At 38.1% G+C, this 23,785-nt stretch overlaps 1 protein-coding gene across 4 annotated transcripts in view; it reads left to right on the top strand.

Moving 5' to 3' along the window:
* The window catches only part of RASAL2 (RAS protein activator like 2), a 332,591-nt gene that overhangs the window by 154,283 nt on the left and 154,523 nt on the right, over positions 1 to 23,785 (top strand). For all 4 annotated transcript variants that reach the window (XM_027868393.1, XM_027868395.1, XM_027868391.1 and 1 more), the window contains exons 2-3: positions 8,890 to 9,017; positions 22,128 to 22,254. In XM_027868393.1, the coding sequence (XP_027724194.1) occupies positions 8,890 to 9,017; positions 22,128 to 22,254 (255 nt within the window). The remainder of the gene's footprint in view (positions 1 to 8,889; positions 9,018 to 22,127; positions 22,255 to 23,785) is intronic.

The raw sequence follows: 23,785 nt of genomic DNA on the forward strand, positions 1-23,785 counted from the left end.
CACAATTAAATTCAAGAAGTCTTTATTAAGTGCCTCCATTTTGCTAAGCACTGTTGCTAGGCTCTGTGTATACAAAGCCAAGAAAGATCATTTGCCCTGAAGGAGATTACGTTCTGTGGACCACAAACCATTCATTGGGTAATGTTAAAGTAAGTGACGTTTCATTTGTTTTTGTGTGCTACAACAGCTATTCTAAAGTTTCCTTTAAAGAGAAACAGCTCCACACCCCCCCCCCCCCCCCCCCCCCCCCCCCGTGAAAATGATTTGCTTCCTTTAGAACCATACTGTATACGTGGTACTATGCTTTAGAGATTACACAGGAGAAGAGATAGGACTTTAGATAAGGTTGACTGGCTTTTTAAGTTGAGAAGACTTTATATGCTGGCAACCTAGCAGTTCAATTAAAAGTGATTCAGTTGGAAATGTTTAAGACCAGAGAACACTAGTTAGTAGATGCTGATTAGGACTTTGTCAGGAGAGCCAGGTGGATTCAATTTACAATCTCCATTTTATCATTGTTTTTCTTGTAATGATGAGAGGACTATGTATCCTGGGAGTCTCTGCTTTCAATGAGTTTTGCTTTTTGAGCCATTAGTTATTGCCCAAGCAGAAATCCAATGTAATTCTCTTTTTCAAAGTCTGAATAGCATAAGGCTATGTGTAGTGGTTTACCTAATAAGTAGGGTCTACTGCTATGGAAGAAGACACTGTTCTTTACTCTGATTTTTATGGAAGAAGGTTACCAATGTTTTCTTGCTTAGTTTTTGCTCCGAAGGTTTCTATTCAGCTAAATTACAGTGGGCAGTATAGGTCACATGTTTAACTTATGCATGGCAGTTAGTCATTCAAATGAAATCTTGTCTAGGCCACAAAACCACTAAATTTATATACAAAGTTGGCACATCCCTTTATGTTACAGGAGTCTGCCCACTTGACTCTAAAAATATGGCTTGCATTGTGGGGGAAATGTAACTTTTAGTGGTTCAAGTAATCTGTTTGAATAGATTGTGTGCACTTTTTTAATGAGACAAACTATGACAACCTTGCAAGCAAATCAATCAATAAGCATTTATTGATCTTATTCTCTGCTAGGCGTTAGCCTAGGTCCTGGAAAGACAAATATATAAGGGAGGCAATCCCTGCTGTTAGGAGCCTACTTTCTGCCAGGGGAAGTTTGTACTGTGGAAAGGCCATCTTTTGCTCCTGTGTAAGTAAATGCTTGGTGAAGTTGAGGTGTGAGGTAATTCTGGAAGAATAGGGTCAAAATCCAAGGTAAAAGTTTATAAGAGCAATGATTCAGGCCAGTAGATTAGTGCCAGATCGGGAGACAATATATAAGGAGTGCCTGTGTTGCTGACTGTTGGATTCAACCTTTCTCTCCCAAACTTGCAATTTTTTTTTCTTTTTAGGGCAACTGCTTGAGCCCTTTACCCTCCCTTTCTTCCCTTACCTGCCCAAGTATCTACCCCAGAAATCAGTTCTGTAGTGCTGGCTTAAGTTTCAGTCATATCAGATGGGTTCAGATTTGTGCTTAATAAATTATATTAAGGCCCAATCTCTTTTTTTCTCTTAAATATTATGAAAAATTTGAATTCCAGTGAGCAGTTTAAAATGGTATCATTATAAAATTCAAGTTGAGTACTAGAAAAATATTTGGAATTCTGAATAATCAATATTAAGAAGCAATAGCTACAAAAATTCCTCTATGTCATTATCAACTTTGTTTTATTTCGAAGTACAATGCAGGGTGATACCTGTTTTGGTTTCTATGCATTGGCAGTGTTCTGAGTAAGTAGATTTCATTGGCATTTGATTTGGGGATCTCTTAATCAAATTTATTGAACAGATTCAATTTGGAATGGCCTAGGAAATTTGTTTTGTTTTGTTTTGCTGTGTTGGTGGGAGGAGGGGAATGTGAAAGAGTCCCTATATAAATATGGTAACAATGGAAAGGAGTCTATCAGACTAAAATCTAAGATAGCTTCTATATAATAATAGCTAACATTTACAAAGCACTTTAAAGTTTACAAAATAATCTTATCTTATTTGATCTCTGCAACAACTTTATGAGATGGGGCAGGATCTAGACTCAGTTATTCTTGACTCCAAATCCACTCTGCCACCTGGCTACATATGCAAGTGCTAAAATGAAACTGTGGTCTCATCTGTTTAGGAGTTCCTTACAGTGATTAAGATCATAGCCCATCTAGACCTGCTCATCCTAGGAAACTCTTGTTTATGTCTTTATGTATGTTTGCTGCAGCTGTTCCATCCAACATACTGGATAGTTCCAGGCTTCTCCTGACATCACGGGGTATCACTGTCCTCCCTCACCTTCACCATGTGGTCAGTCCATCTTCAGTTGCTCTGAATCTAGCAGGATGAAATTCAATAGGGATAAATATAAAGTCTTATACTTCAAAACCAAGAAATTAACTACACAAGTATAGGAAGAAAAACACAGAGACAGATAACAGTTGTGCTGGAAGAGATTTGAGGGTTTTAATGGACTACAAGCTCCATATGAGGCAGCCATTTGAAATGCAGCCAAAAATGGCTAATAGAGTTTGGGTTTCATTAAGAAGGACACATGGAAGTGACAGTCCCACTATCCTCTTCTTTTGCCTTCCTTCATCTAGAGAAGTGTCTTCAGTTCTAGGTACCATCATTTAATACTAGAAGAACTAAGCACATCTTTGATGAGAAAAATTACAATTTTACTTTTAAAATTGAAAAAAAAGTTCATCTTTCTCTTTGCTTTATGGACAAAAAAGATGCACTGTGTCAGTTGATACATATTGATCCTATAAGATGGTCTTAAATCCTGATCCTTCTAGTGTTAAGGACATTGTTAAGCTGGAGAGCATCCAGAGGAGGACAGTCAAAATGGCGAGAAGCCCCAAATCCATGACATTCAAAGATCAGTTGAAAGAACTAAGCATATTTAGCAGGGTCTTGCATATTGTAGCCACTTAATAAATGCTTGTTCCCTTTCTCTACCCCCTTGTTGTCTTTTAAGAAATCTTGAGTGATTTTAATGTATGAATGGGGGAAACTTTATTGAAAGAAAAACTTTAAGGTAATGTTTGCTTTGTTGAATCAAATGCTTTTTCATACCCAAAGAGTAAGATGGGAAAACCTGATTATTTCCTACAAATATCTTCAAAGATGCCTTTGATTTATGAATAGATATCCTCATTAAGAGCTCCCAAGAATAAGGGGTTCATTGAGAATGCTGAAGGTGACAGAAGGCAAGAATGAAAAAGAAATACGTTGACTCAGAAGAGCAGCACCTATAGATGAGTACTGAAGGAGAAGAAATCTAAAGTTAAAAAAATCAGGATCAGCAAGTATTTATGTAAACTATATAATAACCATATGTGCACAAATACAAACATGTATCAAACTTATGATTATGATTGTTTATTTTTTCATTGTTTTCATTAAATTTTACTGCCTGCTTGAGTGTTTAAGTTTTCCATTACTGTAGCCTGAATGACTCCCAGTGGTAGCAGCCACAAATAGTAATTAATAATAAATTTAAAATAATTCCCTCCCCTAAGAGATTTCTGAAATAAAGCGATTCCTAGTGTTTAAAGATATTTCAATATGTATATTGAACCATAAAAAAAGTCTTACTTAATGGATTGTGTATTTCTTATGATTTGCTCCCAGTTGAAATACTTCATAAATGCTGACTAATTTATGTCACTGGTTTTTAAGCAGCAACTCTCTAAAGACAGTAGTACCATGTCATTTTACCTGGAAATAATGTCTTATAAGTATCACAGGAATAGTTGGGAGACCCTTTGTTGATCAACCTTTCTACCTGCCATAAGGTTGGAGTGTCCCCTATAATGCCAATTATGTAACACAACAGGATGTCTTTAGTCTGTGTACATAGTTTCTAAGGCTTTTCTGCCCTCTAGCGGCAATGTAACATATGTTTTGTAAGTTTTATTAGAAAGTTTATCAATGATAGAATCATGAAATTTCAAGCTCAGAGGTCCATTAGGATCATCAGCTTGGGCAAAAGCAGTACAGAAAATTTTGTGCAGCCAATAAGGTCATGATCTTTATCCCATCTCTTGCCAGCCTTGGGAACTTCTGTAATTCTTGTTAACCATCGCTTTGATACCTTGACCATACAATTTCCCAATCTGCTTAACTGAAACAACCTTTCCCACCCTACTTCAGTCATATACCAGCCAGCATGATTGAACTTGGCCCCTCAGCATCTTGCAGAACTGAGCACCATGGAATCATGGAAATCATGCTGGATTTGGAGTCAGAAGACCTGGGTTCAGACCCCTGCTCTGCCAATTCCTGGCTCTGTAGCCCTGAGAAAGACACTTAACATCTTTCAGTCTTGGGTTCCTCATTTGTAAAATGAAGAGGTTGGCCTTGCAGGCCTGAACTCCCTTCTTCTTCTAGGTCTGTGAACTTCTGCTCTCCAACGATACCCTCTTCTTGTTCCCCTTCTCCTTTCCTTCTGATCACTTCCTGCCATTCCTCACCTCGATCCAGGGGTCTATCCCTTTCACTTTACTTACTCATCTGCTGCTACCCATAGAATTTCTTTCCCTGTCTCCCCCTTTCCCCAAAGAATCAATCTTTTCCAGGTTTAAGTGACTTGTCCAAGGCCACCCATCAAACCATTGGCAGAGTTGGGATTAAATACCAGGCCCTCTGACACCAAAACCCAGCACCCTTTCTTCCGCTATGCCAAGCTGCTTCTAAAAAAAAGCCTAACACAGCAAAAATGGACCTCTTTTGTCTCGATGATGTTCCTTTCCATTGCCTACCTTCTACTGTTAGGGAACCATCAAGGTTATAGATTTAGAGAACATATTGTATGCAGGGCACTAGGACTGATCCTTGTACTAAAACTATAAACCCAGAAGGTCCCTACCTCAAAGCAGGGAACATTTTATATGTGAGATGAATAAGTATAGAATAATTTGGGGAAGAAGAAAACACCAACAACTTGGGAGGATAAGAAAGTAGATAACCTGTGTCAGTTTGTTTCTCTGTTGTTGTTTTGTTCCTGTGAAAAAGTAAAGAAATTTAACCAACTTCATCCATTATAAACTGATTTATGGTACATAGCCTCCGCTGTGCTTCAGCAATCCTACTTTGTTCTTGTTGACTCCCTGGTTCGGGCCCCACAGCAGCTGTTCCAGACCACCTAGAAAGGCACCATTAGGTAGTTGAAAAAGAATTCAATTTATAATGGCCACTGCACATACTACAACTTCTTGGAGCCAGGTGAGACTTGGGTGACAGGTGGACACCAAAAGTTGATGGGCAGTCCTGGAAAGGGCTCAGCAACCCCCTGTACTAGAAGTGCTAATTTCCCCTGAATACCCCATACAACTTTGGTAAACCGTCTTGGCAGACGGGCTAAACCAGGTTGAGGGTAAGTGACAGGCCTTAAACCTGTCAGTGAGTTAGGGGGATGTCTACCCCAAGCATGTGAAGACTTCCCTTGATGGAAGGGGTGGATGTGGACAATTTATTCCAGTGGGCCACGAAGGCAGCAGAAGCAGGCACTGTGGAGCACTTAGAGCTTGGTCGGACATTGAACACACTACGGTCCCCACTGTATCCCGAGCCATTGCCAGTTGTCCTGACTTTTGTCTTGCCACTGGACTCTGATGATTCTGGAAGACAGAGTGAAGCTGACAACTTTGCACAACTCTACTTCACCTAAATCCAATTTACCCATGTGTCAAAATTCACCACCCATACTGTTTTACTATTTTATTATTTTACCATTAAACTATTTTGCTATGTTACTATTTTACTTTTGAAGGCTTGTGGTTACAGGCTAGTGGCGAAGCAGCAGTTACAGATACACTGGGAACTGTAGTCACAACCCTACACACAGGCAGTTCAGGGCATAGGGGCATCTTCTTACTGGCCTGAAGCATCAGTATGCATCAGTAGGTGTCTGAGCAGCATTCTTAAGGACTGTACTGCTCACTTTCTGGCATGAGGAAGGTGCTAGAAAAGGTGCCCTAATAATTGGCTGCTTCACCTAACCCTGGTCTGCAGGTGGAGACCACCATGAGGTTGAAACACATACATAAAAATACAAAAAACTTTTGTGAAGATGATTCCACTCACCACTGGTACACAGAACATGCACATGCTTATGAACAACACAAAATCCAGTAGACCTGAAAAACGAACAGCTCTAAAACAAGGACTTTCTCAGGGTGTTTCTGAAGGACTTTGGTGAACTGGCCGCACGCCGACCTTCTGCCGGCTGCACGCCGGTACCCTCTCCTCCTATAAGGAGCATGCTACCAGAGTCATACTCACTTCCGAGTCTTCAGTACTCAGCCGGATAAACACACAGAGACGAGCCATCGGGAGGCGCCAACACCAGAGCTTTATTCAGAGGCCAACACAGCAAGCCATCATAGCAAGCCCAAGCAGCAAGGCCAGAGCAACAGAACAGGAGCCAGGAGAGAGAGCGCGTGATCTGACCACGCTCGTTCCTAAGTACCTACTTAGCCCCTCCTCCCCAGCCCGCTTACTAGCCGATGATTGTAGGGTCAGATACCGGAAGGGGCTGTCTGAGTTTAGCACAGCAAGGGGGAGGGAGTGACGTAGGAGGCTAGGACCGGATACAGGGAGGAGGCATCTGGGATTAGCGCATAGACAGAGTACGTGACCTAGGAAGTCAGACTCAGACACTGGGAGGAGGGGTCTGGGTCAATGCTGCACAAAGGGACCCAGGAAGTCAGGAAGGTCACAAGAGGCGTCTGGGGATGATGTTGCATATAGGGAGGGGACTAAGCAAAGGGAACTCAGTCCTCTGCCATCCCACTCCCATGTGGCACCGCCCCTTGCCTCAGAAGCTCAAGCTCCGGCTACTTCCTTGCACCCAGCTTATCTCACATAGCACTGCCCACTGCCTCAGGGCTTCTCCGTATCCAGCCCATCCCAGTTCACCACTACTCTGCCTACCACAGCCCCTGCCTTGACTTCCAAAATACCCAGATCTTACCCTACTCTTGCCACAGCGCCCAACCTGGTAGCTGCCAACATCAGACAGTCCCTCACACTTTGGTATTTATTGTGAGACATGGGAGACATCAGCACAGGACCGCCAAGCATGGCATGCCCACATTGATCTTTCCCTCCTGCTCGTGTCTTATCCAATTGGTAGCCAGTTAATTACTGAGTCTCAACAATTCTTCCTCTGCAATACTTGTTACATTGATTCCTTCATTTGTATTTCTGTTCTAAGACCTTCATATAAAGTTGTCATTTCCACTGGACCGTAATGTTTGAAGAACCTCCTAATATTCCTTTCTACATCTATTTTCTTCTCCTTCTAAACTATTCACACTAATGCCAGACTCATCTTTTTTAAGCATAGATTTGCATATGTCACTCTTCTCCCAAAGCTTTTCAGCGCTTCTTCTTTGTTCCTGATCAACCTTCAGACTTTTTTACTTGGCATTTAAGCCATGATTTGGTACCTTCTATTTATACTATTTTCCCTTGCCAGACTGGAGTACATACCACTGTCCTTTCAAACATGTCCTACAGTGTTCTACATCCTTGACTTTGCTGATAATTTCCTCTATGTCTGTTATACCCATCTCTACTCAAACTGCTAAAATCTTGTCTGTCTTTATAACATTAATAGTTCACATTTATTTTTAGCACCTTATGTTCACAAAGCATTTTCTTACAAAAGTATTATTAGCCTCTTTTTACAGGTGAGGAAACCAAGTTGCAGCTAATTGACTTTCCCCAAAGTCAGACAGCTATTAAGTGGGAGAATTAGTATTGGAATGCTGATCTTCTGAATTCAGGTCCAAAGCTCTTCCTAATATTTTATGCTGTCTCTAATACCACCCAACTCTTAGAATGCTTTTCTGATCTCTAGTCCCTTCAGTGATTCCCTTGGACCTTACATAACACGTTGCACCGCTATTTTGTTCTATAGATATTTGTGTTTCTGCCCTCTCCCTACCAGCTCATAAATTCCATAATGGCAGTGGTTATATCAGTGTCACAGTTCTCCATACAAAGAAGATGTTTGTTGAATTGGATTGACTTGAACAACCCATCTCTCTCCCCCTTTGTGGCACCTTCCTCCTAAAGCAGGAGTTCTTAATGGCTTTCATAGATTCCTTTAGGTCTGATGAAGTCTATGGATCCCTTCTCAGAATAATGTTTTTAAATAAATAAAATGAAACAAACAGGGTTACAAAGGAAAGCAATTATATTAATTGCTAAAATATTTTAAAAAATAAAAATGTATGGACCCCAGGTTAGGAACTCCTGTCCTAAAGAGGGAGGGGAGCAAGCATTTAATAAGCACCTACCAAGTAGCAGGCTAAGTGCATTATAACTATTATCTCATTTGATCCTCACAGCAAACCTGGGAAGAGAGTGCTATTATTTTCCACATTTTACAGTTGAGGAAACTGAGATAGACTTGCCCAGGGTCACACAGCTAATAAGTATCTGAGGTGGTCCTGACACCAGGCATACCTCCTACTTTTACACCAACTCTATCTTATTTTTTTTTACTTTGAGTTTCACCTGATTTTAGTTTAGGGGAGTAATTTTTTTTTCATTTTGGCATAATGAGAACAAAGTATACAAGATGAATGTGTTTCCATATGGTTCTCACATCTGAGTCCTAGGTCGCTCCCAAATGTCGATTTGCTCCCTTGTCCGGATTGCGTGCATATTTTAAAGTGTTAAAAAAACAAACAAATAAATAAAGCTTAATCTTTGAACTTAATACTTAGAAATACCTTCCTAAATATTTTGTTTTGATAGAGAATCTTACGGTGATGGATAATTAGACACACTAACAAGCTGTCACTCCTTTTCTTTTTTCATTTTCTTATACAGATGTGAAAGGGCCACCCACTCACCGTCTGTCATGTGGCCAATCTCCCTACACTGAAACAACAACATGGGAGCGGAAGTATTGCATCCTCACAGATAGCCAGTTGGTGTTGCTCAACAAGGAGAAGGAGGTGAGATGGCTGTTACTGAGGGGAGAAGCTTCTCCTTCCAGAGAGAAACAACATAAGTTTTGTTTACATTTGGGAAAGAATGGCGGAGTTCTGAAGTGTCCTACTACAAGTAACCTGCCAGTGCTTCTAATGCCATAATGAGGCAGTGAAGCAACTGAGGAATCAATCCAATAAAATGGGGAGAAATTGGATTAGGGAACAGCAGAACTAGAAAGACTTTAAGGAACTTGGCCTTGGGACCACCTTACTTTTGTCTTTAATCATACTCTACAGAGCTCTAAATTGCTGAGTAATTGCTAATGTGCTTTGGTAGAAAGCTCTCCCTCACCAGAAAGTCCCTACACTGATGAAATCACAGGTCCAATGTGAGGCAAACAATATGTGATAAATACAAATTAATAATACTCAACAGTCATTTCCATTTCCTTCACAAGACTCTTCACAAAGAGAGGAGCTGGTAGAAAGGGTTCTCCTTCATTAAGTGAAGAAGATGGGAAAAGTAATGATGTCTGAGTTGTAGGCAAAAATAGAGTGAACCTAAAAAATTAAAAAAAGACATTTTCAGAAATAGTTTGATGGGGGGAGGAGGAAGAGCAAAGAGCTGGTAAGTACTTATTGCATGATTTATAACACACTTTAACAAAAATAAAACCAACCTGTTTGTTCATTAGGCAGTGTTAAATATTGGAACATATAACTTTTTGGTGCTGGTTATTTTCCCTTGAAAATTGATTATTTTTTTTCCTGATAGTTGGGGGTTGTTTTTGTCTAAAATGATTAAACATTATATCTTCACCTCCATCTTTTAGAATCCCATGCTACCTTCAAGACTCAGCTCAAATGCCATCTTGCAGGAGATCTTTCCCAGTCCCCCTACCTACTCGAGCCTTTCCTTCTCAGGTTACCTTCTGTCTACTCTATGTGCATCCTGTGTGTGACTATAAACACACATACATTTACACACACACACACACACACACACACACACACACATACATGTTGTAACCCCATTAGAATGTTAATCCCTTGAGGACAGGGACCGTTTTTTGCCTTTTCTTTGTATCCCCAGTGCTTGCAGACAGTATACACTTAATAAATGCTTATTGATTGAATCTTCCCTTACTGTATGAATACTTTGCAAGGCTGATGCCTACCTAAAACCCTCAGATTAGTGAATTCTGTAAGAGAATATTCCTAGTTGAGTTAGTTTTTTCCCTCAGCTGTTTTTTTTCCCTATTAAGAATAAATCTCTTAATTTTCCACCTTTATTTTATCTACATTTTCACTAATACTTTTCTACTCAAACATTCATGCAGCTATTTCTGTACACCATGAAGTCCTGCAGCAAATATTCTGAATAAATATTGGGATAAGCAACTTCCAGTTATAATCTGTAGCAGTCGAGAGGAGTGGTTTACTATATTTTAGTAATTTGTAGTTATAATATCAAAACTTGATTTTAACCAGACTGTTGTAGTTGAAAGTACACTGGATGAGGATTTGGCCAACTGAAGTTGGAATATTGGCCCAGCCACTTACTACCTGTAACCGTGGGCCATTTCCTCTACTTCTATGGGCCTCAGTTTCCTTCTATAAAATGTAGGTAATTGGCTAACTGATAGCTTGAGTCCCTTTCACCTGTAAATAATATGGCCTAATTAATACCATAGTGCTTATTCCTTTAGCTCTTCATCACAGTTGCTGAGAAGCCTTAAAATGGACTGATACTCTTTCTTTTTGCCCTATCTCACTTCTCCCATAGGAGGTAATATAAAAATTAGCCTAAAGACAGGTGAGCTAAAGACCAAACAAAAATTTTGATAATACAGATTCTTAGAAAATTTGGTCCCTAAGTATTTGGAACTGACTATGTTTTAATTAAATTATAGATAAAGTCAAAGGATCACAGATTTAAACCTGGCAGAGACCTCTGGGGTCATCTAGTCTGCCCCCCTCCTTTTATAGATGAGGGAACTCATCTATATATTGTCCTCAGTGGCAATGACATTCCTGTGCTCACACAGATAGAAAGTAGCAGAGGTTCATTTTGAACCTGGTTTCTCTGACTCTAAATCCATTGCTCTTTCCATTATACCACATTGAGGAATTTCCTTTTATGTGGTAAGGTGACTTCAAGTACTGGACATGCCTACTATGAAACTTAATGGTCTCTAACTGCCCATTTCCCCAAGGTCCTTATAGGTCTTTAACATAAATTTGGGCAAGAATCTCTTTTCCTTACCATCTCGCCTTATGTTGTGCTGTGTCAGGTTGTTGATACCAAAGGTAAGTGAGGGAGTGCTCAGAGAGAACGTAGTTATCCTTAGTGAATTCAGTTAACCAAGTGAGCTGTATCCTAGGCTACAAAAGAAGTGACACACTGACATAAAAGGAGATGTACCACAAAATTAGAAATGTGTAGAAGTATTGATTTTTAAAAAAAAAAGGAGGGGTATGGGGGGAAGTAATAGGAGGGACTCTTTAGATTCTGGGCTAGTGAGCTTGATTTTTATTCCTTGCTGAATTCTAGAATGTAAAGGTGTAGTTTGTTAGCTTTTGAGAAAGGGAAGTAGTAATAACTAAAAGATAGTCGAGAATGTCAGATGAATCTAATTTTAAAAAATATATATGGCGGGCAGCTAGGTGGTGCAGTGGATAGAGCACCGGCCCTGGATTCAGGAGGACCTGAGTTCAAATGCGGCCTCAGACATATAACACTAGCTCTGTGACCCTGGGCAAGGCACTTAACCCCATTGCCTAACTAAAACATAAAATAAAATAAAATAAAAAGCCAAATCGCTTCTGATAATTTATACATATATATATATATATATATATATATATATATATATATATATATATAAAAGATTTAGAGCTGTAAAATACCTTGAGGACCATCAAATCTAAACCCTTTATTTTATAAGCTGAGGAAACAGGCCCTGAAAATTGAAATGGTCTGATAAATAGGTCAGAAGGAAGGAATACCTACTATGTGCCAGGCATTGTGCTAAGCATTTTTTACAAGTATTATCTCATTACCTTAACAACAATTCTGGGAGGTAGGTATTTTTATTAATCCCATTTTTCAGTTGAGGAAACTGAGGCAGATGGAGGTTACACATGACTTTGGGCAGGGGGAGTCACACAGCTAACAAATGTCTAAGGCCAGATTTGAACTCAGGTCTTCCTGGCTATAGTCTCTGTGCTGGATTCACTGACCAAACTAGCTGCCTGGCAGAGTTGGATTCCTAGACTGGTATATAAAATTTTGATAGACAGTAGTATACCTTAATTTCAGCTAAGCAAATGATGGCTGTCCTCATAGACAAGGGAAAGATAAATCAGTTAAGTTTAATTTATAAAGGACCTGTTAAGCACCTACTATAGTCTGGTCATCTGTACTGGACACCAAGGATACAGAGACAAAAATGAAACATTCCCAACTTCAAGGAGCCTACATTCTCATTGGGGGACACTATATGTTCAGGTAAATAAGTACAAAATATAAGCAAAGAAAGTGCCAAATCATTTGGGGGCAGGAAAATCAAGAAAGGCCCTGGATCAGAGGTTGATTTGATTTGGCACTGTTTGAATTATCAGCTACAAAGAGTGGATTTCCACAGACTCATGTCAGCTTGGAAAGAGGTCTCTAGTGGAATCTTTCAGTAAATTGTCATATCCCCTAAAACCTCTTTTCAATGACTTAGATGAAGGTATGGAGAGTTTGCTTATCAAATTTTCACATGACACAAAGCTGAGAAAAATAGTTAACACTTTGGGAAACAGAGTGAGGATCTGGAAAAACTCAACAGTTGAAATGGACAACTTGTGAGATGAATTTTAAAAACAATTCTATCAATACAAGATAAGGAAAGGGATAGCTAAATAAGAGTTAATCTGCGAGAGCCCCCAGATATTTTTCAGATTATAGTCTCAATATAAGGGAACAATGTGACAAAGCATCTAGGAAAAGTTTTGTGTTGTTGGGCTGCATGAAATAAATCTAGAAAGAGGGAGGTAAGAGCACTTCTCTGCTCTGCGTTAGTCAAACCATATCTGGATTGAGTTCAGTTTTTGGCCACCACGTTTTTGGAGAGCCATTGATGACCTGAGTACATCTAGAGAAGAGCTACCAGCATGAGGAGAGTGAAAAATACAAACATTGCAATACAAACATTAGTTGTAGGAACTTGGTTTTCTTAGCTGGAGAAGAGAAGTCTTAAAGAGAACAAGATAGCTATGTTTCATTACTTCTGGAAGAGCATTAGAGTTGTCCTGTTTGCCCTCCAGGGATGCAGAGCTTGGGATCCAAAGGTGGGAGTGGTGATGAGGCAGCTGCAGTTCCAATGGAAGAAAAAGGTTCTGACCATCAGAGTGTCCCACAATGGAATGGGCTGCCTAGGGAAGTAGCAGGTTCCTCCTTAGGAGAGGTCTCCATGTCTAGGCTAGAAACTACTTCTCAGGTATGCTGTAAGAAAAGGGAAAGGAAGGGAATAAACGTTTATATGGTGCCAACTGTGTGTCAGATACTATGCTAAGCGCTTTTACAAATACCTCATTTGATCCTCATGCTCACCCTGTGAAGTAGGTGTTATTAACCCCATTTTGTAATTGAAGAAAGTGAGGCAGATGGAGGTTAAGTTGTAGAGGGTGGTCTTGTTAAGGTAAGGGTTAGACAAATGATCTCTAAAGTTCCCTTCAATTCTGTGGTTCTGTTTGCTCAGGAGTGGAAGTCTTAATATCGTCCAACTTGGTACTTAGAATATCTTTAGACACATAAGAATGTTGCAAACAAACTTCGCCCAAGTGATAAAAGTGAATTGAAAAAAAGTTGAATGCACTGACACAGAAGGATACATTCTGCCCGTTCTATATTTGGAAAAATAGGTTAAGTCTCTTTTGGCAAAGCAGTATGTGAAGCCATTGCTATGGCTGCTTCTGGAATGACAAGTTTGGTGTTCTGATCATTTTTTTTTTAAAATCCTGACTGACTTCCTTTAGGCCTACAGGAAAAATGATAGAAATCCATTATGTACAGAGGTTCCAAGAGATGCTGTCAGCCCTCTTCCACCTACCTGTGGATATCATCAGAAATAGAAATCTTACTCTTAAGATTTTGTGTTTGCAAGGTTTGGAATCCCTTGAAATAAAGAGTTAAAAAATTTCTAGCTAAAATGATCTAACAAGTGTTTTAAGCCCTAATCAAGTAATCGTGGGGTGCTTATTACTGCATTAGATCAATTAAAAAGATTCTGTTAGGATTTAAAATGAATCTTTAGCTAGGCATACGGTTGGAATGTGGGAGGATTATATGAGTCTGCAGCACCACCCGGGTATTAAGTCAGTATGTGGCATCTTTTAATGTTCTCTTACACTGCATGTTTCTTGTTAGATGTGGAAAAAAGTCTGTTTGGGGTATATACATGGTAGGAGTGTTAAATACACCAATTATCAATTTGTGAATATAGCAGAAGAGTAAATCCAGGCAGTATACATAAAGAAGAGCCTGCCAAGATTATCACCTTGAGAAATGACTCATTGGCTTAACAAATTGAGCCAAATAGACAATGCCCATGTGTGATTGAATATGTTTCACTGCCTGAATGCCAGAAAAGGCCCCAGCTGGCCTGGCACCATCCCAGTCCAAAGAGAGTGTGGGGGTTGAGGTGGGGAGGGTGGAGTGTTTGAGATTTCTGAATCCTACTTTCTCTTTGAAAGATAAAGGGATGTATGGCCAATCAGATTAAAGTTAAAAGAATTAGAAGGACTGAAATATCTGGCAGGGACCAAGCCAATTTAAAAAAGCAAAAGAAATCTGGATTTATGAATTTCTCTCCCCTGGCTTTACATCCGCAGGTCATTTTGACAAAGATAAATTTGATTCATTTTCTATTAATATAAACTCGGCTTCTGTTTGGAATTTTATAACTGCTAAATGGGAAGCTCCTACTGAAAACAAATTGACCCTCATCCTATTACATGCATAGAAAACAATAATCGATGTTTGGAATATCCATCTTGCTTTGAAGGGCAGTGTTTACACTCAGATGAAAATCCAAACATAGTAGGCAATCTTTGTCCACCTTTTTTCCTCTAACATGGCTAATTCTGAATTAGCCATATATGGATACTGTCAGGAGACACCTACCATCTCTGTAAAATCCCAATCATGTAGGATAAACCACTAGCTATTCTGGTGTCAAGCTAGGAGAAGTAGTGAGATCCTGGGCACTGTATTAAGTGGGTTGTCTCCCACTGACACATCCATCTCTTTTCTTCTCCTGCATGGTCTGAAGGTCATCTCGTCCAGGCATGGGTGGTTTTTTTGTGACTGAATCATAAATATATCTGAGTTCTGCAGAGATCTTGTCATATTCTTGCCTCTCTAGTGATTATGATTTGTATGTGTTTCTTCTCTTCCCTTATTTCCCTGTTCATATTCCCCATGTATCTCAGGTTAGACTTTATGCTTTTCCTTGTGTGAGCTAAAACATAGATATGTTGGTTTCAGCTTACACTGACAGGCTGCCTTCTTTGTTGAAATATGGAAGTCCAAAGAAATAGCTGCAATGTGCTGTGACACTCAAAATCACCTGTTGAACTCCAAAAATTCCCTTCTCTGCTATCATTCTCCTGACCTACTTTTCCCATTACCTGATTTCTGAAGATGTCCTTTGTCCTTATCATGGCCTCTGCTGCTTGGATCCCTTCCTGGTCTGCCAGCATATGAACCCTGTTTTGACTTCACTTGCCTCTCTTTAAAAAATTTTGGAAGAGCAGATTTCAAAGGGCTATGAAGATAGGTATGGAATCCCATGGACTAAAAATTTCCAAGAAAAGTTAGCACAAGAGTAATGAGATGTTTTCAAGAAAAAAATTCTGACGATACCATGGGGAAAATAATTCTGATGAGTAGAAAAAGCAGGTGGTTGTACAAAGAGATCTATGTGGAACAAAGGAACTCATTGACTAGTCCTGATTTTAAAAAAGGTATGTGGAGAAGATAGAAGCAAAGTCTGATAACATGATGAATATGGAAATGCCATGGTCCTGTAAGAGCTTTATCAGGAGCTTTAGAGCTCCAAATGAGTAGAGTTGGTAAAGGGCAGCACAAAAGTAGTTTTGTTTGATTTTTGCTATTTTGGGCAAAAATAGAGACTTTTCATCACATAGGATGATGATAATGGCGATTGGCAGAAGGGAGAGCTACCCAAGTCTTATTTTGCTTCTCTTTTTGCTTTCTGTGACAAATACAGAATAATACTTGGATTTTAAAAGGACAGAACAGGATCAGATGCCTAATAGGGAGCTGCTGCCCACAAGCTGTAAAGAGATCATAAGAGAGCACTGAACTGCCTTTTATCAATCCATCAACCAGTGAGCCTTGATGAAGGGTCTCCTCTGTGCCAGGCACATTGCCAGGCTCTAGACATACAAAGATCAAAATTAAACAGTCCCTTCCCTACACAAGCTTACTCAGAGTGGTGCTAGGCTGGGCTCTAAAGGAAACTAACAATTCTAAGAGACAGAAACAAGTAGGAAGCCATGGCAGGCATAGGAGAGGATGAATGAAGACATGGAAATGAGAGATAGAATGCTGCACATCCTGAACAGGAGGAACGTTGGGAGAAACTTAAATGCCAAACAGAAGAGCTTTTATTGATCTTAGAGGCTGGTACTAGAACTTCTGGAATGGAAGAGTAACATCATACCTCTGCTTTGGGAATATGACTGGCTGGGTGGAGGATGAATTGGAGAAGGAAAAAATGAGGCAGCGAAACCAGTGAAGAGGGTATTTCAGTAGTGAAAGGTGAGAGGTGATAAGGGCCTGAACTAAGATAGTGGTCATCCATGTGAGTAGTAAAATATATGTAGATGGGAGAGGTGTTGTAGAGGTTGAATCATAAGACTTGGCAACTGATTGAATATATATGGTGAGGGAAAGTAAGGAGTTGACTATGAGTTTATGGTTTTTAACATGGGTGATTTGAAGGCTGATGAGACCAAAAAAAAAAAACCTAAGAATTTTAGAAGAGGGATGTGTTTTGGGGGAAAGAAAATTTTTATTTTCAAGGTGTTGGCTTTAAGAGGTCTAGGAGAATCCAGTTCTAAATGTCCAGTAGGGAGTTGGTGATAATGTAATTGTAGCTCAGGAGAGAAAGTAAGGTTGGATATATACATCTGAGTTATTTGTATAAAGATGATAACTGAACCTATAGGAGAGAATGTAGAGAGAGCAAAAGTGAGAGCTGAAGGCAGACACTTGGGATATACCCACAGGTAATGTACAGGATATGGATGAAGAACCAGCAGAGGAAACTAACAAGGATTAATCAAACAAGAGTAGAATCAAGAAATACCAGTGTCATGAACACCCACAAATCAGAAGGAGAGGGTAGAAAGAAGGGAATTTCTAGAGTTCGACAGCTAAATGTAGCAAAGAAATCAAGAAAGATGAGGATTGAGATAAGGCTATATGATTGGCAATTAAGGTCTCATTGGTGGTGACTTTGGAGACAACAGTTTTGGCTGAAGGATGAAGCCAGAAGTCGGACAGTAAGGGGCTGAGAACTGAGTGAGCCTAAAGGAAGTGGAGGCAATGCACAGAGATACCTTAAACTCAATATGCTCCACCTGAACTCATTGTCTTTTCCTTCAGGCCTCCTTCTTCCCAACGTTTCCCGTTATTGTTGAGGGCACCATCATCCTTCCAGTCACCCAGGCTCCCGACCTTGGGGTTGTCCTTGACTCCTCACGCTCACCACATGTATACATTTTGTTGTCAAGTCCTATTGATTCAACTTATATATTTCTTATATATAAGTTGTCTTTTATATTGTACTGTGTTATGTTGTGTTATATTATGTTATAGTACAGTATATTCTATCATATTACATTATATATATTCTGTTATATATTTGCTGTTCTCTTATCTGACACTACCCTTCCCAGGTGCAAGTACTTGTCATCTCATGTCTCAAATATAGAAGTAGCCTGCTGGTTTGTCTGCCTGCCTTAAGTCTCTTCCCTACTCCAGTCGTCTTGCATTCAGTTATTATTTTTTTAATTAATTAATTTATTTTTGTTTTTCAACATTCACTTCCATAAGCTTTTGAGTTCTAAATATTCCCTCCTCCCTCCCCAAGATGACATGCAATCTGATATAGGCTCTATATAAACACTCCTATTAAACATATTTTCACATTAGTCGTGTTGTAAAGAAGAATTAGAACCAATAGGAGGAAACACAAGAAAGAAGAAATAAAACAAAACAGAAGAAAAAAGAGCAAATTGTATGTTTCAATCTGCATTCAGACTCTATAGTTCTTTCTCTGGATGTGGATATCATTTTCTATCATGAGACTTTTTGCTTTTAGGTGAGGCAATCAGGGTTAAGTGACTTGCACAGGGTCATGCAGCTAGTAAGTGTCAAGCGAGGCCAGATTTGAACTCAGGTGCTCCTGACTCCAAGGCCGGAGCTCTATCCATTTTGCCACCTACCTGCCCCTATCATGAGACTTTTGGAGATGTCTTAGATCCTTGCATTGCTGAGAAGAGCTAAGTCTAGCAAAGTCAGTCATCACATAATGTAGCTGTTACCGTGGACAGTGTTCTCCTGGTTCTGCTCGTTTCACTCAGCATCAGTCCATACAAGTCTTACCAGGTTTTTCTGAAGTTTACCTGCTCATCATTTCTTATAGCACAATAGTATTCCATTACAATTGTATACTACATCTTGTTCAGCCATTCCCCAATTGATGGGCATCCCCTCAATTTCCAATTCTTTGCCACCACAAAAAGAGCTGCTATAAATATTTTTGTACATGTGAGTCCTTTTCCCATATTTATGATCTCTTTGGGATATAGCCCTAGAAGTGGTATTGCTGGGTCAAAGCATATGCACATTTTTATAGCCCTTTGAGCATAGTTCCAAATTGCTCTCCAGAATGGTTGGGTCAGTTCACAACTCCACCAGCAATACATTAATGTTCCAATTTTTCCACATCTTCTCCAACATTTATCATTTTCCTGTTTTATTGGGTTAGCTAGGTGTGATGTGATATCTCAGAGTCATTTTGATTTTCATTTCTCTAATCAATAGAGATTTAGAGCATTTTTTCATATGATTATGGGTGGCTTTAATTTTTTCTTCTGAAAACTGCCTGTTCATATCCTTTGACTATTTGTCAATTAGAAAATGATTTGTATTCTTATAAGTTTGACTTAGTTCTCTATATATTTTGGAAATGTGGCCTTTATCAGAGATACTGGTTGTAAAAATTCTTTCCCATTTTTCTGCTTCCCTCCTAATCTTGGTTGCGTTGGCTTTGTGCAAAGACTTTTCAATTTAATGTAATCAAAATTATCCATTTTTCATTTCATAATGTTCTCTACCTCTTATTTGGTCATAAATTCTTTCGTTCTCCATAAATCTGACAGGTAAAGTATTCCTTGCTCTCCCAGTTTGCTTGTAGTATCAACCTTTATCTCAAAATTGTGTACCCATTTTGACTTTTGCATTCAGTTCTTAAAGTGTTCTTCATAAAGCACAGGTCAGACCATATCACCGACATATTCAATAAACTTCATTGACTCCCTATCACTTCCAGGACCAAATACAAAATCCTCTGGTGGTCAACGCCCTGCATAACCTTTTCCCCTCATCCCCTCATCCCCTCATCCCAGATTTAAACTTACAAAGATGACTCTTCCTGATGCCAGGCGAGGCATTCTTTCTACTGTGCCACCTAGCTGCCCCAGTCATATGACTTAACTGGGTTCAAAATAGTAGTCTTGGGGCAGCTAGGTGGTGCAATGGATGGAGAACCAGACCTGGAGTCAGGAAGACCTGAGTTCAAATCCAGCCTCAGACCAGACACTTGACACTTACTAGCTGTGTGACCCTGGACAAGTCACTTAACCCCAATTGCCTTACCAAAAAAAAAAAAATTAGTCTTGCCATTTAGTTGAAAACACACACACATCTGCCTACCTAGCTGTCTGTCTTACACTGTCCATCTGTTAACCTCTCCCTCTTGGCCTACCTCTATTTCTGGTCATACATGTCTCTTGATGATGTTTCTTTATACCATTTCTGGTGAAGCTGCCACAGGTAATATCCTGAGATTTATCTAAACCTATATGATGTATTTTCCCATTGCCTTTCAGGTCAATTTTTATTTTTTTTTAATATTATGGTATTCACAGAATTACAGCAGCAATATAGCTGATATTAAAAATGGGGCTTTTATGGTCACAAGAAGATTGAGATCATTTCACTCACTCCTCAGTTTGTTCCTCCTTTATCTCCTCTTCCTATTCTAGGCCTGGCTTATTGTGCCTTCTGCCGTGCAGCTTGGTGGTTTGCATGCCTGACTGCTTGTCGTATTATGGGCAGTATGCCTTCTTGAGCTACTTTGGTTTTCCAGCATTGATGGCTAGACTAATCTTTTCATTTGTTTGAGTGATTGTGTATCTCATTGATGAGATCTTATAGTGTCCCAAGCCTTGATACAATCAAGTACATTGTCATCCAGAAACAGGAGCTACTCTCCCTTGTCAATTGGTATTATATATATGGGATGTTTCACAAAGTTTTAAGTGGTATCTAAATTTCCATGAAAGTGGGCAACAAATCAAAGAAACAGTAAGTATGTGAAAGAAAATTATAATTATAAAATATGCACCAAAATTTGGGGTTGCAACTAAAGTTCTCAGTGGGAAAAATCATATCCTTATAAACATGCATTAAAAATAGAAAAAGAGAGAAGTAATTAATTAAATAGGCATTTAAAATAATTAGAAAGACAACAAATAACAAACATAAAATAAACAGAAATGAATAGATATTAAAAATTAGAGGAGAAATAAACTGGAAACCAAAAGACTATAGAAATCATAAATGAAACTTAAAAGCTGGTTCTTTGGAAGACTAATAAAACCAATAACTCTTTAGCCATTCTAAATAAAACAAGTGAACAAATAGTCACATTAATAAAATAGTAAATGAACAAAGTGAAACCACAGTAAAACCAGAAGAAATATAACAAATAATCAGTACCTATTATACCCAATTATAGGATAACAGAACTGAGAACACAAAAGAAATTAGGAGTGCTCTCAAAATATAAAATATACAAACTGACAGAAGACCAAGTAGATATATAACCCAATCTTAGAAAAAGAAATAGAGCTAATTTTAAGGGAACTATTCTTACCACTCCCCAACTCCTTTACCCCCTCCCCAAAACAAAAAAAACTCCTAGTCCTGATAGATTCCCAAGAGAATTCTATTAAATTTAGAAAGAGAGCACCCTACCAGAATCCCTTTATGACACAAATGTAGTACTAATAACTAAACCAAAGAAAGATAAAACACAAAAGGAAAATTATAGACCAATATCATTAGTGAATATTGATTTGCAATTTTTAAACAAAATCTTGTTAAACAGACTACGATGGTCTATCCAAGAAATCATTTATTATGATCATATTGGATTTATACCAGGGGAACAAGAATGGTTCAATATCAAGAAAATAATCAACATAAATATTCATATTAAAAACCAAATGTCCAAAACTACAAGAATATCTTAATAGATGTAGTAAAAGCCCTTGACAAAGTACAACACTCATTTATGCTTAAAACTCTTTATATCATAAATATAGCAGACCATTTTTAATGTCATGAAAATATCACATATAACAGATTTACATAGAACCTATTTCTCAATAAATATGGGAGTAAAGCAAGGATACCCACTCTCCTCTCTAAAATATGATATTGTTTTGGAAATGCTATGGTTTTTCTGGAAAATTATGCTTTTTTTACTTTTCTGAATATTTGTAGGCCATGGGATAAAAGAGTGTATGTATGTGTGCATGTGTGTGTTTACATACTTAATTTTCCTTATGTGGAATACTCTTCCTTCCTACATAAACCTCTGAAAAATGAACCCACAATGTTGTGTGACCTTACTTATTAAACCATGCTACATTTTTTCTACTGATCTTTCTGAGTACTCCACTTTCTTTAATGATGATTTTGTTTAGTTATGATGTAGTTAAATACGATCCACCATTAAGTGTCCTTTTTGTTGTTTAACCTAGATACCAGTGGAGGGGGGACAGGAGCAGCAGACAGATTCTACCAAAGGGAGATGCCTACGGAGAACTGTGAGTGTCCCCTCTGAGGGTCAGTTTCCTGAATACCCACCAGATGGCGCAGTCAAACTGGGTAAGCTGGTAAACAGAGGAAAACATTTACTAGTTTTTATTGTGTGATTTTTATAGTTATTATTGTGTTTTGTCTCATAAAGGGAATTTGTTAGAGTACTTTCTAAATTTTTGAGAATAATTTGTGTAGTATTGGTGTTAATTGTTCTTTGAAATTTTGATAGTATTGTCCTCTAGATCCATCAGAACCAGGTAGTTACTTTATAGGTAGTTCTTTCTTTTTCTGAGATTGGATTATTTTAGATTTCTATTTGGTGTTATGCTACATGGAGTATTTTATAATTTTGAGGGTAATTCCATCTTTCATTGCGATATAACTGTGCCGTGTTCTGATTATTCTTTTTATTTCCTTGGGTTTTGTTGTTTAACTTTATTCATTTGCTATTTTTTTTTTATTTTCTGCCTTTTTGAAAATATTGCTGGTTAAAGGTTTATCATTTTTGCTAGTCTTTTCAAAGAATTACATTTTAGTTTTATCAGTATAGTCTTTTTGTTTTTCAGTTTGTATCTCTACTTTTTGAGATTTTCTCTTGTGCTTATTTTGAGATAGTTTATTGTTTTGGCTTCTAATTTTTTAAAAATGCATATTCAGTTCATTAATCATCCCTTTTATGTTTTGCTAATGTATGTATTTTTCCACTAAGGATTACTTTAGCTACATTTCATAAATTTTGGTATGTTATTTCATTGTTACCATCTTCTTTCACATAATTATTGTTTCTATGTGCTATTCTTTGACTTATTCCTTATTTGGGATTTTATTATTGTCTTCATTTAGATCCATGTATTTTGTTTGTTCTTTCCGAATTGATTATTATTTTTATCATTTTATGATTTTTAAAAGTTGCATGTAGTATTTCTGCCATGTTATATTTATTTGCAATATCTCTGGACCTTGATATGTGATCAGTATTTGCGAAACTGCCATATGATACTAAAGAAGATAACATTTTATAATGAACCTTTTAGAAATTGCTATAAGTCTTTTAATTCTAATTTCTCTAGTAATTTGTCCAGTTTTTTATTTTCCTTTTACTTACATTTATGTTAAATTTTTCACTGAGAAATAAACATTAAAGTCTCTAGTTATTGTCTTACTATGTTTGTCTTCTTATAGTACAGTTAAGTTTTCCTTTATGAGTTCAGACACTGCCATTTGGAATATAAAAGTTCAATATTGGTATTGAGTTGTTTTGGCTTTGTCTGATTACAATGATTATAACTCTTGGTTTCTTTGTTTATTCAACTGATGCACAGTAAATTTTATTGAAGGGTCTCATTTTTATTTCATGTATGTTTTTGGTTATTAAATATGTTTTTAGTAAGCAACAGAGAGTGGTATTTTGTTTTCTTATTCAATCTGCCCTTCTCATTTCACTGGATTTTTTAATCTAGTTACATTTAATGCTATAATAGTTTTATATTTTCTTCCATTTGTGTAATTCCTCAATTACTATTTTTTTCCTCAATTAGAATTTTGTTGTTGTTGTTCCTCATTGAAGTCAATTCTTTTACCCTTCAGTTATTTTTCT

Source organism: Vombatus ursinus, unplaced genomic scaffold (genome assembly GCF_900497805.2).
Source record: "Vombatus ursinus unplaced genomic scaffold, bare-nosed wombat genome assembly UNPS02014789.1, whole genome shotgun sequence".
Taxonomy (NCBI): domain Eukaryota; kingdom Metazoa; phylum Chordata; class Mammalia; order Diprotodontia; family Vombatidae; genus Vombatus; species Vombatus ursinus.